Source organism: Psittacula echo, assembly GCF_963264785.1.
Source record: "Psittacula echo genome assembly, chromosome: 23".
NCBI classification, from domain to species: Eukaryota; Metazoa; Chordata; class Aves; order Psittaciformes; family Psittacidae; genus Psittacula; species Psittacula echo.
The window spans coordinates 4549425-4563840 of NC_137748.1; the positions used below are offsets into that span (position 1 = coordinate 4549425).

The 14416-nt window shown below is 44.4% G+C and overlaps 1 protein-coding gene across 2 annotated transcripts; it reads left to right on the forward strand.

Moving 5' to 3' along the window:
• The first annotated feature begins 753 nt into the window (after window positions 1-753).
• On the forward strand, window positions 754-14249 carry DHX8 (DEAH-box helicase 8). 2 transcript variants are annotated; one of them, XM_080633530.1, is made up of 23 exons: window positions 754-866; window positions 1181-1266; window positions 1832-1904; window positions 2177-2262; window positions 2845-2954; window positions 3058-3369; window positions 3638-3782; window positions 4219-4422; window positions 5004-5091; window positions 5401-5498; window positions 6015-6162; window positions 6538-6719; window positions 7114-7308; window positions 7509-7694; window positions 8172-8382; window positions 8714-8895; window positions 9632-9772; window positions 10062-10217; window positions 10370-10507; window positions 10951-11079; window positions 11841-12037; window positions 12142-12321; window positions 12806-14249. In XM_080633530.1, exons 1-23 carry the CDS (start codon window positions 758-760, stop codon window positions 13023-13025), a joined length of 3576 nt encoding a protein of 1191 aa, XP_080489656.1. In that variant the 5' UTR covers window positions 754-757; the 3' UTR covers window positions 13026-14249. The 2 variants fall into 2 exon arrangements, 1 of the variants encoding a protein (XP_080489656.1); XR_013958397.1 differs by lacking the exons at window positions 12142-12321; window positions 12806-14249 and having other exon boundaries at window positions 10940-11079; window positions 11841-11965.
• The last annotated feature ends 167 nt before the right edge of the window (window positions 14250-14416 follow it).

Here is a 14416-nt window from a genome sequence, read left to right on the forward strand (position 1 = left end):
GGGTGAGCGCCTTCAATGTCAACTGTGGTGAGGGGGGAGCAGGGACAGGGCCCCTTTTCCTCTGCCCTTACATCAGACCTCTTGGCCTGGGAGCTTGTCCCAGGTAGGGATGCTGGCCAGAGTGCTTGGAAGCCTGTTCCCTGGCTGTGGCTGCTGTACTGCTCAGTGATGGAGCAGCTTCTTAACAGGTATCTGGGCATGGAGGGGAAATTGGGAGGCTTGGTGGGAGAAGGCATTAAGGGAAGACACGGAGCTGTGACCAGAAGGAATGAACCACATGGAGTTCAGCAGGGTCCTGCCCCTGGGTTGGGACAAACAGAAGCACAGGCTCGGGGCGAGTGGATGGAGTAGCCCTGAGGCAAAGGACTTGGGTGTTGGGTGATGAGAAGCTCCCCATGACCCGGCTTCAGTGTGCGCTTGAGCCCAGAACCCCTCCGTGTGCTGGGCCGCACCCAGGGGGGATTCCCCCCCCCGCTGGGCTCTGGGGAGATCCCCCCCTGCAGTCCTGATCCAGCTCCGGGGCAACAGCACAAGGGGGACGTGGAGCTGTCGGAGCGAGGCCAGAGGAGGGCAAGGGGATGCTCCGGGGGCCGCAGCACCGCCCTGTGCCGGTGTCGGCACCGGCTGCGCACCGCGCGCCCCACGCCATAACCCCAGAGCCGGTGGCACGCACGGGCCCGATAGCCCCGAGAGGCCCCGCCCACTCCGTCCCCACAGCGCTTCCGCCGCGGCCCGGATGCGGCAGTGCGGCTCGGCCATGGCGGAGCTGGCGGTGGAGGAGCTCGCTCAGCTCGAGTACCTGTCGCTCGTGTCCAAGGTGTGCACGGAGCTGGACAATCACCTGGGCATCAACGACAAGGACCTGGGTGAGCGGCCATCGCCGGGGTGCGGTGCTGGGACGGGGCTGTTGGAGCCGCTCCTGGCGGCCGCGCGCGCTTTGCCAAGGGGCTTTCGAACTGGGGAAGAAAAGGGTGGGTTTTCCTCACAAAACGGGTCGTGAGGGCCAGGAAATGCTTCTGTCGGGGCTCCTGCCCCAGGAAGGGACCCGCCGCTGGTGGGAGCAGCGCTGCGGCTGCCCCGCGTGTAGGCAGAGCCGCGGAACAGCTTCTACCCCAACGTTAAGCACTTACATGGCCTCGTAATTATTTCTCCTAATTTCCTTCCTGTGTTTTCCTCGCAGCCGAGTTTGTGATAAGTCTCGCTGAGAAAAATACCACGTTTGAGGCGTTTAAAGCAGTTCTGCTGAAGAATGGTGCGGAGTTCACTGTGAGTGAGAGCTGAGCATTACTTACGTGTTCTTCTTCGCCTGGTTTATCTCATAAAGCTTCTTGTTTTAAAGAGAAAGGGGTGGAATTAATGTCTGTTGTTGTTTTCAATTGGAAAACTCCTATTTAGCAGTTGAGGATTCCTGCCCCAGCCAGGCCCCCCTCTCCCTCCTGTTTAAAAGCTCCTGTAGCCTTTGCAAAGGGTTCTGCTTGTCTCCTTGGGCGTATAAAATATGGAAAAGCAACTTTCCATGAAGGTAAATGTTGCTGTAAGTGTTTTTATAATACATGAGTTCTTCTAGAATGAGTGTGGTTGGATTAAATAGGTGATCACAAAGGTGATTGAAAGTAGAAAAGTCACTTAAATGGAATGATCAGAATAGTTTTCAGATCCAGTTTATTACATGTTTTTAGGATGTGTCCAGTGATATGTTTTAAAAATGAACCTGAATCTTCAGAATTGCCCTTTTTCTATGGTGCCGATAAGCCCTCACTGGTGCTTTCTCAGAATGGAAGCCAGGGTTGCAGTTGTGCTTTAGACTAAAGTATTTTATTCCATTTTTCAGGATTCCCTTATCAGTAACTTGCTCCGTCTCATACAGACCATGCGGCCCCCACCAAAATCCTCTACGAGCAAAGGTATGGAAAACCAAAACTCTTGCTTGGTGGTCTTTTAGTTTTTGGCCATGCTTTGAGCAACTGGTGTCGTTACAGCACTAGGCTTGCAAGGCTTTGTATCTTACTGTGGAGTGGGAGGCTCTCTGTTGTTAGCAGTAGATTAGCAAATCTGTTTAGGCTCTAAAACCACTCTGAGCGTGCTGTTGGAAGTATTCATGTCTTTCACGGAGTCACTGTGAAACAGAAGGCTCAAGCTCATCTGTTTTGGTTTTGGTTTTTCTTTTCTCTCTCAGACGCAGTTGTCAAACCCAAGTCAGAGAAAGAAAAGCTGAAGGAATTGTTTCCAGCTCTTTGCAGGCCAGACAATCCCAATATCAGGGTAAGGTCATGCTTTCAGATTTCTTTTGTACATGAAAACATTACCTATGATGATGTTTCTCTTGGTTTCAAGTTGTCTCAGGTTTTTTTTATGTTAGTGTGTTTCTTGCTGATGCATGGAGAGAAGCAGACTCTGAGAAATGAAATACAGAAGAGGCAGAAGGTTGATATTATTGCTTGTAGTTTCTAAGAGTGGTTGTTCCAGCAATTGCCATATTGAAGCTGTTTTGCAGGATATCTGGAAGATGAGGCTCTTGTGACATGGAAGTTGTAGTTGAATCCTTTCTTACATAGTGCTCAAACTCGTGATGGATTACAAACTAGATACATGTTTTGGCCGTTCAAATGCTCTGAGGGATTTGCATGTTATATTTCTGTAATAATTTGATGTATTGAATCAAAGCTTTTTGTATAAAAGCAGAATTGTCTCAATATTGTAGCTTTACTACTTTTATTCCCCTAGAATATGTATTATGTCAGATCTTTTTTCCTCTTACATGCCTTCTAAATAGGCATGTGAGTGCTTATTCCTTCTGTAGGCTGATTATCAGCCTTCTTACTGACCAGTTTTCTGTTCTTGCAGACTATGCTGGATGAAGATGATGTAAAAGTGGCAGCTGATGCACTTAAAGAACTTGAAGCTCTGATGCCCAGTGCGGACAGGCAAGGCAAGCAGAGGAGCAGTGACCACCGGTAGGTTTCTAGCATGTGTCTGGGGAGTGGGTGTTGGCAGTTGGTGTTTCCTGCTGTCTCTTATGTGGGATTTCACTGCAAATATGTTCTGTTTGCTTCTCAGGGCAAAGAAGAAAAGGAGGAGCCGGAGCCGTAGCAGGGACAGGAGGCGAAGGCACAGATCTCGCTCTAGGTCTCGTTCTAGAACTCGGGATAGGAACAAGGGAAAATCCAGATACCGGTCAAGGAGCAGAACTCGAAGTCCAAGTAGGGACCGTAAAGATCGAGACAGATACATTGAGAGGAGCAATGAGAGATGGAGAGACAAACACATTGACCGTCCCCCACCTGAGGAGCCTGCCATTGGAGAAATCTACAATGGCAAAGTCACAAGTATAATGCAGTTTGGATGTTTTGTGCAACTGGAAGGACTAAGGTACTTTCTGCCATTCATAATAAATCTAGTACTGTTCCATGCGAATTCCTTTTCCTTTTAGCATCTCAGAGGTTCTAAGGCTGCAGTAAGGAATGGTGGGGTTGATGCCAAGATGAAGGTTTGTTTCTCTCAGCAGAGAATGTTCTTACAAAAGCTAGTTTATGAACATACACAGTCAGTTGACAACAAAATAATGCGGACTCTGAATGATCTTCAGGACTGTCAGTAATAATTTATGACATTTCAGGCCTTTCTGCTTCACCTGCAGGAAGCGTTGGGAGGGCTTGGTCCACATCTCAGAGCTTCGAAGAGAAGGACGTGTTGCCAATGTTGCTGATGTGGTGAGCAAAGGACAAAGAGTAAAAGTTAAGGTCTTATCCTTTACTGGATCCAAAACCAGCCTGAGCATGAAGGTATGGAAGACATTCTGTAGTGCTTATAATAAGTTTGTGGTGCCAGAATTTTTAAAGATTATCCCTCTTTTTGCCATGTTTAGCTCTTTTTGATGGAATCTAATGCACAACCCCTCAAGGAGGAGTTAAAAAACATTGAGCTCTTCCATATTTGTGGCCTATTATTTCTTACTCATTTCCTATAGAGTCTTGTGATGTCATGTTCCTAACAAAGTTTTGACTTGATGTGGTAGCTAAGTGGCAGCAAACCTCAAGTTGTTGCTGTGTTTGTCTTCCTTTTCTAGTATGAGAAACTAGCATTTTCTGTGTCTGGGCTGGTGTTGGCAGTAGTCTCTCTGAGAAATGTACTCGCCTTTTTCTCTTGTGTTAGAGGAAGCACCAATGTTAAAAGATAAGAAGTGCAGTATAAATAGACTGATCAATCAATCTGATGTAGGATGTTGATCAAGACACTGGGGAAGACTTGAATCCAAACCGGAGGAGAAACCTGGTTGGAGAAACCAATGAAGAAACATCTATGAGAAACCCAGACAGACCCAGTCACCTGTCCCTGGTGAATGCCCCGGAGGTGGAAGATGACAGCCTTGAACGGAAGCGCCTCACCCGGATTTCAGACCCAGAGAAATGGGAAATAAAACAGGTGTGTTCTTGTATTCGTAGAATCATGGAATGGTTTGAGTTGGGAGGCACCTTAAAGCTCATCCAGTTCCAACACCCTGCCGTGGGCAGGGACACCTTCCACTAGAGCTGCTTGCTACAAGCCCCTGTGTCCAACCTGGCCTTGAACACTGCCAGGGATGGGGCAGCCACAGCTTCTCTGGGCACCCTGTGCCAGTGCCTCAGCACCCTCACAGAGAAGAACTTCTGCCTGAGATCTCATCCCAATCTCCCCTCTGGCAGGTTAAAGCCATTCCCCTTTGTCCTGTCCCTACAGGCCCTCGTCAGAAGTCCCTCTCCAGGTTTCCTGTCATTCTCTTTAGGCACTGGGAGCTGCTCTAAGGTCTCCCTGGAGTCTTCTCTTCTTTAAGCTGAACAAGCCCAGCTATCTCAGCCTGTTCCCAGGGGTGCTTCAGCCCTTGGACCATTCCTTTGTTCTGCAATCACAACATTCTCTTGTTCCCGTTTTACAAATATTCTAATTGCATTAGAACTGAGACCTCATAGACATGAGTTGTGTTTGTTCATGGGGGCAAATTCATGTTGTGTTCATTCTCTTCCCAGATGATTGCAGCTAATGTGCTTTCCAAGGAAGAGTTTCCTGACTTTGATGAGGAGACTGGGATTCTTCCTAAAGTTGATGATGAAGAAGGTACCATTTCCAAATAGTCTTATTGTTGTTGTAAATTCCTTGTGTTTCTGGATGTGTTTTGATTTCGAAAGAGATAATGACATAAGTGAATGTGAAGGATCTCACAGTTTGTTGTGATCTTAAACATCTGGAACTAGGGTTGCTCTAGCCTTTAGTGCCATTTGGATGTGTCCTGTATGTGCATTCTTATTTGTGGTGTTTCCACAAACTTTCTAAGTCCATCATAACTCAGAATTCCCAGGAAGCATGGTTTGAGGAGGTATTTTCATGTACCTGAAAGATGTTTAACAATTGTCACTTGGATTTCAGATGAGGACCTGGAGATTGAGTTAGTTGAAGAAGAGCCACCGTTCCTTCGAGGTCATACTAAACAGAGCATGGATATGAGTCCTATCAAGATAGTAAAGGTAAAAGATATCCAGGACTAAACCCAATGTACTTGATTTAGTTAAATATTTGGGAGTTTAACAACCAGTTTTCCATCTGGACATTACTGAGAGCCCAGAAAAACATGGTTGCTGAACTGAAAATCCTTTCTTTACTTATAAAGCTGGATTCTTACTTAACTGGTGACAGTGAAGTGAAATAATGGAACCAAAATGCACATCAGACTGCAGCAGCAACCATTTCACATAAGTGTGTTAGAACATTCTTTCTCTTCTGTGCTTTTTCTTACCCTTTGAAAGCAGAAGATGACAGAGAAATATTTATTTTTCATTGGCTGTCCCATAATCCTTCTGATTCGACACTATAGGAATGCTCCATATTAGTCATAACCGTGGAAGTTCCTGAGACCATGCTAATGGAAATATCCTGGAAGTTAAATAGATAAAAAGTTTGACATGTTTTAAAGCTTCTAAAGGTCAGTGGTGACAGAGAATTGAAGGAGGGCTTTAAATCTTAACTTCTGTCTTGCTTTCTAGAATCCAGATGGTTCCTTGTCCCAGGCTGCAATGATGCAGAGTGCTTTAGCTAAAGAAAGACGAGAACTTAAACAAGCCCAGAGAGAAGCAGAGATGGATTCTATCCCCATGGGGCTCAACACACACTGGGTGGATCCTCTCCCTGATGGTATGTCTGAATATGTGGAAGTGCGAACTGTGCCATGTTTGTGACAGTTGAGCAACCCAGGAGAAATGTCTTGATGCTGTGTTTGTCTGCTTCACTTGTCAAGTGAGGCAAAGAAGAAACGCTTTTCCAATGAAGTGGAAATGGGAATGTCAAGGGAAATGTACAGGTGTATCCTGCTATCCATGAAAAGTGTGCTGGGTGGTGAACCATGTTTTTTTATATGGGAATTAATGTAATAGTGGGAGTATGCATGTAGGAACTTAAATACTTAAATCCACAAGTACAGAATGCATGGGTGATGGATAACAGCAGCAGGATCATCAGGGTCTCTGCTGTGTGAACCTAGGTGTAATGATCAGATTATTTCTTTCCTAGTGGATGGAAGACAAATAGCTGCAAACATGCGAGGTATTGGAATGATGCCCAATGATATCCCAGAGTGGAAGAAACATGCATTTGGTGGTAACAAAGCTTCGTATGGTAAGAAAACCCAGCTTTCCATCATTGAGCAGAGAGAGAGTCTCCCGATCTTCAGACTGAAGGAGCAGCTGATACAAGTAAGGCTCTTGGAAAAGCATTCTTGTTTGAGCAAGCACAGTAATATCAAATCTTGGTTTGGCTTCTTGTCATGTGAATAGCCAGCTGATCAGTTTAAGTGCAGAGCAGTAGCTTGGAATAATTGTTTCAAAGGATTATGTATCTGCATATTTTAACAAACATCCATGTATCTATTGACTTTAAGTCAAAACTGAAACTAGCATCACGTTGGCAGGGGATGAGTGAGCTGAATGGCTAAGCAGTTTGCTGGCTTGATCAGTAAGAACATGTGTGTGGTTTTTATCTGGGTCAGCAGCAGGTCTCAGTCTGGTTCTACATACACTGTGTTGAGTTGGTTTGGTTTGGGTTTTGTTCATAAATGTTGACAAGTGTCTCTCGTACGACCTTTTCTAGGCTGTGCATGACAACCAGATTCTGATTGTTATTGGAGAGACAGGATCTGGGAAAACAACCCAGATCACCCAGTACCTGGCGGAGGCGGGGTATACATCAAGAGGAAAGATTGGATGTACTCAGCCTCGCAGAGTGGCTGCAATGTCTGTTGCGAAGAGGGTGTCAGAGGAATTTGGTTGCTGCTTGGGACAAGAGGTGAATTTCCATACTGAAGATCATGTCAAAATAAGCATGAGGAAAAGTAGAAAAAATCAGTCCTAGAGCTAGTTTGCTTGTGTGCCCGTGTGTGTGCCTGCTAGGTAGTACAGTGAGCTTTAAGAATAATCAAACTGGGAATTAATGGTGCTAAGAACTTAATTCTGGAGCTTCAGTTTCTGTGCAACTCCTCGTTCTAGGTTGGCTACACCATTCGATTTGAAGACTGCACTAGCCCTGAAACTGTTATCAAATACATGACAGATGGTATGTTACTGAGGGAGTGTTTGATAGATCCTGATCTGACCCAGTATGCCATTATCATGCTGGATGAAGCCCATGAGAGGACCATACACACAGATGTGCTCTTTGGACTCCTGAAGAAGGTAATGCAGCATTTGATATTTATTGTTTCGGTGTCCTCTTTAAGCTATGCAAGAGCTCATAGGAAAAGGCATACAAGTCAGGTACATTCCTGTGCTCTAAGAGTCTCTTCTGAAGCAAAGCAAATGCTCAAAAGGGTTTATAGTCCAAACTTTCATAAGATGAGCCTCTGTGTGAAGACACAGCAAGCGAAATTCAGCAGAAACTATAAGAATTGGCAGTCAGGATGTTTGTAATGATGGATGAGCAGAGGAGTGTTCTTGCTGTGGTTTTCCTTGTGTGACAAAGGCTTTCTGCAGTAGGTTTGAAACATCAACCTTAGTGGATGGTTTGTTTTGAAATTCTGGATACTGCAAGGACCTGTCCCTCTACTCAGACCGTAAACCTGCTTTTACTGGTCATATTTCTCTGGCTTAAGTGCCATAAATTGATAGTCCCAAAGGCATTAAATAACTTGAGAATGTTCTGTGCTGCTACAGACAGTGCAGAAGCGGCAGGATATGAAGCTGATCGTGACATCAGCAACATTGGATGCTGTGAAGTTCTCTCAGTATTTCTATGAAGCACCAATCTTCACCATTCCTGGCAGAACATACCCAGTGGAAATCCTGTACACAAAAGAGCCAGAGACAGATTATTTGGATGCCAGTTTGATTACAGTAATGCAGATCCATTTGACAGAGCCCCCAGGTGAGTAGAAAATGGTCTAGGGTTATTGGTGACTCAAAGACACTAATCTATAAGCAAGGTCTTTAAGTCCTGGATCATGTATTAGTAACATGAGAAAAATGCTTTCAGCACTATCCTCTGTTGTTTGAAAATACAGTAAATAAAATGCTGAGAAAAATTGGGTAAAAGACTGAAGTAGGTTGCTTCTGGTTAAGTTGTTGCACAAGGGCTAGCCCAGAGTTGGGGATGTTCTGCTTTGAATCAAAAAAGGTGAGGGATGGAAATGTGGTCATGCAGGAGTTGTACTGAACAGTATTGATTCTGTGGATGTTGTAATTTACTTCCTGTGTAGGTGACATTTTGGTGTTTCTGACTGGTCAGGAAGAGATTGACACTGCCTGTGAAATCCTCTATGAGAGAATGAAATCTCTAGGACCTGATGTTCCAGAGTTAATTATCCTACCGGTCTATTCAGCTTTACCCAGTGAAATGCAGACCAGGATCTTTGACCCTGCCCCACCAGGAAGCAGAAAGGTAAGTTCAGCTCAGTGTGGCTTCAGTTTCTGCTGGTATGTTTTAATAGTGGGGTGTATTACACTGCTGATCTTCTGATTGTTAGTTACAGCTTCAGACAAAGTAATGTAGTTTTGGAGAAGAGGTGGTTTATATGTAGCTTAGAGCATGTTTTTGCATGTGTATAGGCATGTGTACATGCCTGTACATGTTCTTTAAGCCTTTGAAAATGTATATAGAAACATCTGGTGCAGCAAACCTCTGGAATGTTCTCAACCTGCTTTTTAATGCTGCATTTAAAGAATATGAACTTCAGTGAAATCTAAATGCAATTCCTGTTGGATGGATGTAAATTTCCTACCAAACAGTGAATAACTAGAGATGCATTCTCTGGAAGATTCTTCTCTAAATATGGACTGTGAGTGATAGGCAGGAATTCTCCCTGAAGTCAGTGCAGTGTGTTTACAAACTTACAATGATCGTTCACTTGGTTTTAATTATGGATTATATTGTGCTTTTTCCCATATTACACAAATCTAAACCAAATGTAGATATACTTGAAACTTGTCCTTCTTTGATTATAGGTAACGCTCCTTTCTGTTCTTCTGTGAACCCATTTCTCCTTTAGGTGGTAAATGACAGTAGCTGCACTTGTAACAAACTGTTTGTATCACATAGAATGGGTTGTTTAAGTTGAGCAGCAAGGTTGGCTTGGCAGCCAGACACAGAACTGCTGCTGAATCACACTTGTTTGCAGGTTGTCATTGCCACTAATATCGCTGAGACATCTTTGACTATTGATGGAATATATTACGTCGTTGATCCTGGCTTTGTGAAGCAGAAGGTTTATAACTCCAAGACTGGAATTGACCAGTTGGTTGTTACACCAATCTCACAGGTAGGCATTCTGTGTTTGATTTCTTCATCCTTTTTTAACCCTGCCGGTAATGTGTATCATGATGATGTGGCACACAAGGACATGAAAGCAAAGCGAGGCAATAACAAAGCCACATTTTTGATCACTGTCTGTGATTCCTTCAGGCTGTGCCTAAGGAATACATACTTTCCTGGCTTGTATTGGAAATCTCTTCCTATTAATACAAGTAAAATTGTGAATAGTTGATCATTTTGTTTGACTTGTGTTCACCTGTGCCTGTTTGATCACTGAGATGCCTTGTTCCCTTTAGGCTCAAGCAAAGCAGCGAGCAGGAAGGGCTGGGAGAACAGGACCAGGAAAATGCTATAGGCTATATACAGAGCGTGCTTATCGAGATGAAATGTTAACCACCAACGTGCCTGAAATCCAGAGAACCAATTTGGCCAGTACAGTACTTTCCTTGAAGGTGGGTATTTCACCAGCTTGTAGCAAGCCAATGTGATCATAAGCATTTCAGGAAGTCTGCCTCACTGTTCAGTGGTCTTGTGGCTGTGGCTGGAGTTTGGTGTCTTCCTTCTCAGTGTTTTAACTTGGGTTTTCTTCACTCCCTCTGCTCAGGCCATGGGAATCAATGATTTGCTCTCCTTTGACTTTATGGATGCTCCCCCAATGGAAACTCTCATAACTGCCATGGAGCAGCTGTACACTCTGGGAGCTCTGGATGATGAGGGACTGCTCACTCGACTTGGGCGCAGGGTAGGCAAAAGAGAATACTTAGCACTGTCAGGGTTGTAAATATTCAGGGGGTGACATGAGAGTAGTTGTATAATGACTTGCCTAACACTATTGATTTCCTTTTGCTATTCTTTTGTGTTTTATGGATAGCTTTTCACTTGCTATAGTTAATGTACCTTTTGCTGTTTAAGGAGCAGCTATCATTTCTCCTTATTCATAGGATTACTTTAATTAATGTCTAAAAATTTCCTGTAAGTATTGGGATATTCTTGGGATAGTGAATATAGACAAATAATTTGCTTCATGTTGAGTACAGTTATTCATGTTGAGTACAGTTATTCTGGGTAAAGCACACTGCTTTGGGAAGGAAGCATGGAAGAAAGGGCCAGTGCTCTCTTTTGCACTGAGAGAACTCAAGGTTTTTCCAAGATGTTGCAGGGTATCTTGAAACAGGTTTCTTGCAGATGGCAGAATTCCCCTTGGAGCCTATGCTGTGTAAGATGTTGATCATGTCTGTACATCTGGGATGCAGCGAAGAGATGTTGACAATAGTCTCCATGCTGTCTGTACAGAACGTGTTCTACAGGCCAAAGGTAAGGAACCAACAGTGTTACTGTTCAGGTGGGTATTCTGTGTCTGCTTCAGAGTGAGCATATTTGACACAATTAATCTGCAGAATATACTTTTATCATGGCTATCCTACCCTATGCTGATTTCTTTCAAGTCAGCAAGCAGCAGCCTATGCTGTGCTAGGATTTCTTAGTAGCAGACTCTTCTTGAATCCATTATTTCTTCATTATGATGAACTGCTGCGGTTGAGTCTAACTTCTATTTTGATCTGGGTAGCCACAGTGTTTGATGAATGTGTTATCTGCACTGGAGAAGTGGGGAGAGATGGGTAGGCGAGCAGGGTCAGAGCTGCTGCTTCAGCTCCTTTGGTGATGAGTAATAGGTTGCTTTTAGAGTGGTGAAAAAATAGCTAGTTCAGTGCATGCATAAACATACTACTGTATGCATGAGCCACTTAGGTCCTTCATCTTTTCTGTTTGCTCCCTTGTCACCCATGGGAAAGACTTTAGATAAGTCTACTGGGGTCTCTCGTGGGCAAGAGCAGTTCTGGGCTTTCCTTTCATACAGGCACGGTTTTGGCCTAGTGAGAGCCAGTGACCTTCAGATTCTCATCTCTTTGGTGCTTAGCCACTCACCACTCCAAATTTTGTGTTGTCTTCTCAGTCCTACATCACCTGTTTCTTGGTAGACTTAAAATGTCAGGGTATGAGTGACAAGGAGCTCATGTCCTTCATGTTGCGTGGGGATTGTCTCGATGCTGATTGATAACTATTTTATGTATTAGGATAAACAAGCACTTGCTGATCAAAAGAAAGCCAAGTTCCATCAGACAGAAGGTGACCACCTCACTCTACTGGCTGTCTACAATTCCTGGAAGAATAATAAGTTTTCAAATCCCTGGTGCTATGAAAACTTTATCCAGGCCCGATCCTTACGCAGAGCCCAGGACATCCGCAAGCAGATGCTGGGCATTATGGACAGGTGAGCATGGCAAGAAGCGCAAGTGGTGTCTTTGCTTTCTTGATGGTTTTACATTGTAGTAGACCTGAAGAACTCTAATTTCCTTTCTAACTCTTGTCTGGCAGGCACAAGCTGGATGTGGTATCCTGTGGCAAGGCAACAGTTCGGGTCCAAAAAGCCATCTGTAGTGGCTTCTTCCGAAATGCAGCAAAGAAGGATCCCCAGGAAGGCTATCGGACACTAATTGATCAACAAGTAGTCTATATCCACCCATCCAGTGCTCTCTTCAACAGGCAGCCAGAATGGTAAGGAAGGCAATATCATGTCATTTTCTATTTCAGTTCAGACTTTATAAGTTAAAAGCTTGTGGTGTGCACTACTTGTAGGGTACAGATCAAGGTATAGGCTGCTGCTTTCTAGCTCTTTCTGCAGTTAAAATTAGTGCCTGTGCAAGAGGTGAGATGGACTTTTTGAGCCAAGGACAGTCCTGAAGCCTGCATTTCTGTGTTTCTGTATTGTGGAAGTGAGTTTAAAACATTGGGTGTTAGGGAGGGGGTAGAGAGGAAAACCATTTTAAGTGGGATGAAGTAGCTCTGTACTGAAGAGTAGTTGTGAACTAGGAGAGGAAAAAGAAGATAGTTCTTCTGGAGCGTTCTTCTGAAGCATAAGGAGCCTTATGCTGGAGGAGGGTGAAAGGGAGATAAAGGGGCAAGCTTAGATACTCCAGCCTTTGCCTTCTCTCTCTTGTTTGGAAAAACTGAGTTCCAAAGTTGCTGTCCCTATTTACAGGGTGGTGTATCATGAACTGGTGCTGACCACCAAGGAGTATATGCGTGAAGTGACAACTATTGATCCTCGCTGGCTGGTGGAATTTGCACCAGCTTTCTTCAAGGTTTCTGATCCAACCAAGCTGAGCAAGCAGAAAAAGCAGCAGCGACTGGAACCCCTCTACAACCGCTACGAGGAGCCCAATGCCTGGAGGATATCGCGTGCATTCAGGCGGCGATGAGCCTGCTTCCCTTAGGAACTCTCACTGTGACTTTTGTCCTGTTGCAAAGAGTCCTGAAAGGATGGACCTTCGGTTGAAGCTTGATTCCAACATGAACGGGAAATAAGTCTTTTCAGAGCAAAAGCACAAGGGGGCGATGTGTGTTAATGTCAGCTGCCGTTCAGGTTCCACAGCTGCATGGCGAATGTCCTGGGTCTTCTCAGTGTTCTGAAATGGTTCTTGAGCTATTGTTCCTTAATCATTCTCCTTTTAAGAGAGAAAACCCCAAGACTCTGCAATCTGGGTGCTGAGCTGAACAACAGCAAAAGGGTAATGAGTAGAAAGTAGCTGTTCTCCAGCCTGTGTTCTGAATGAGCAGAAAAATGTGGGCTGGAATAGTTCATTTCTTTACCATGCACAAAGGGATTTATTTCTACTCACGCTCTTGTACAGTGGCTGGTTTGGAGGAGCTGCTTGGTCTCCGTTTTTCCTTTTTTATGCTTTTTCCGGTTCGCTGTAACTGCCTCTTATGCAAGCCATCTGTGGTGAGATATTTAGTATCTGTGGCTTTGGGGTAAGGCAGAAACGATCCCTTGAAACCCAGCTAGGATGTCAGTCATACTTGGCCAATGGCGCAGGTCAGACTGCAGGTCTTATCTTTCATCACCATCTTCTGTGTGCTGAAGGCTGATGTATTGAGCAGTAATTAACCACATCCCCTCTGCAGCACGGCTCTGTCTGTGAGCATAAGTGCTTACAGATGTCTCGTCTTTCTCTACAATGTGTCATGTGTTTTATTTCCACTTGTAATGCTTGGTGACTTCACAGCTGTTGGCTTTTTGACTAGAAAATGCTCTTACAGCTCACGTCTATGAAGCATTGCATAACAGTTCTTTGGTTAAAAAGAAGTTGACTGTCCAGTGTGTGCTGTGGCTGCTGAAGCATCTGTGAATTTCTGTTGCAAGCAGAGGAAACTTGACTGCAGAGCTGCAGATTTGACCCAATCTTTATTTTTCTCCTTTTCTTTCTAAAGCTGGGACATTTGCTAAAATCGTTGGTGAGTAGATTCTACACTCTGTGGACTAGAGAATGTTTCACATTGACAAACAGTTCAATTGGAAACCTGTGTACAGAGATGGGCAGGGATGTTGTATATACTGGTTTATTACATTGTATAAATGCCCTGAGCTTTTTCATGCTTTTAGATGTCCATAAAGTTAAATAGAACTAGAAGGTTATTCTGCTTGGGGCGGTGTGGATCTGAATGGATCAGTCTCTGTGGCCGATGTCCAAGCGTCAGCTGGTTGTCACAAGCACCACATTCACAGCAGAATACCTCACATGTTCCCATGTACATGCACACATCAAAACCCAACTGTTTGCTCTTAATACAAGAAAGAGAAGGACTTGTG

Bases quoted from the DNA above. Each gene is read 5' to 3' on its own strand.
- DHX8 (XM_080633530.1), top strand. From the start codon at position 758: ATGGCGGAGCTGGCGGTGGAGGAGCTCGCTCAGCTCGAGTACCTGTCG. The intron at 6,720-7,113 runs GTAAGGCTCTTG...GACCTTTTCTAG, and splicing joins TGAAGGAGCAGCTGATACAA to GCTGTGCATGACAACCAGAT. The intron at 7,695-8,171 runs GTAATGCAGCAT...GTGCTGCTACAG, and splicing joins TCTTTGGACTCCTGAAGAAG to ACAGTGCAGAAGCGGCAGGA.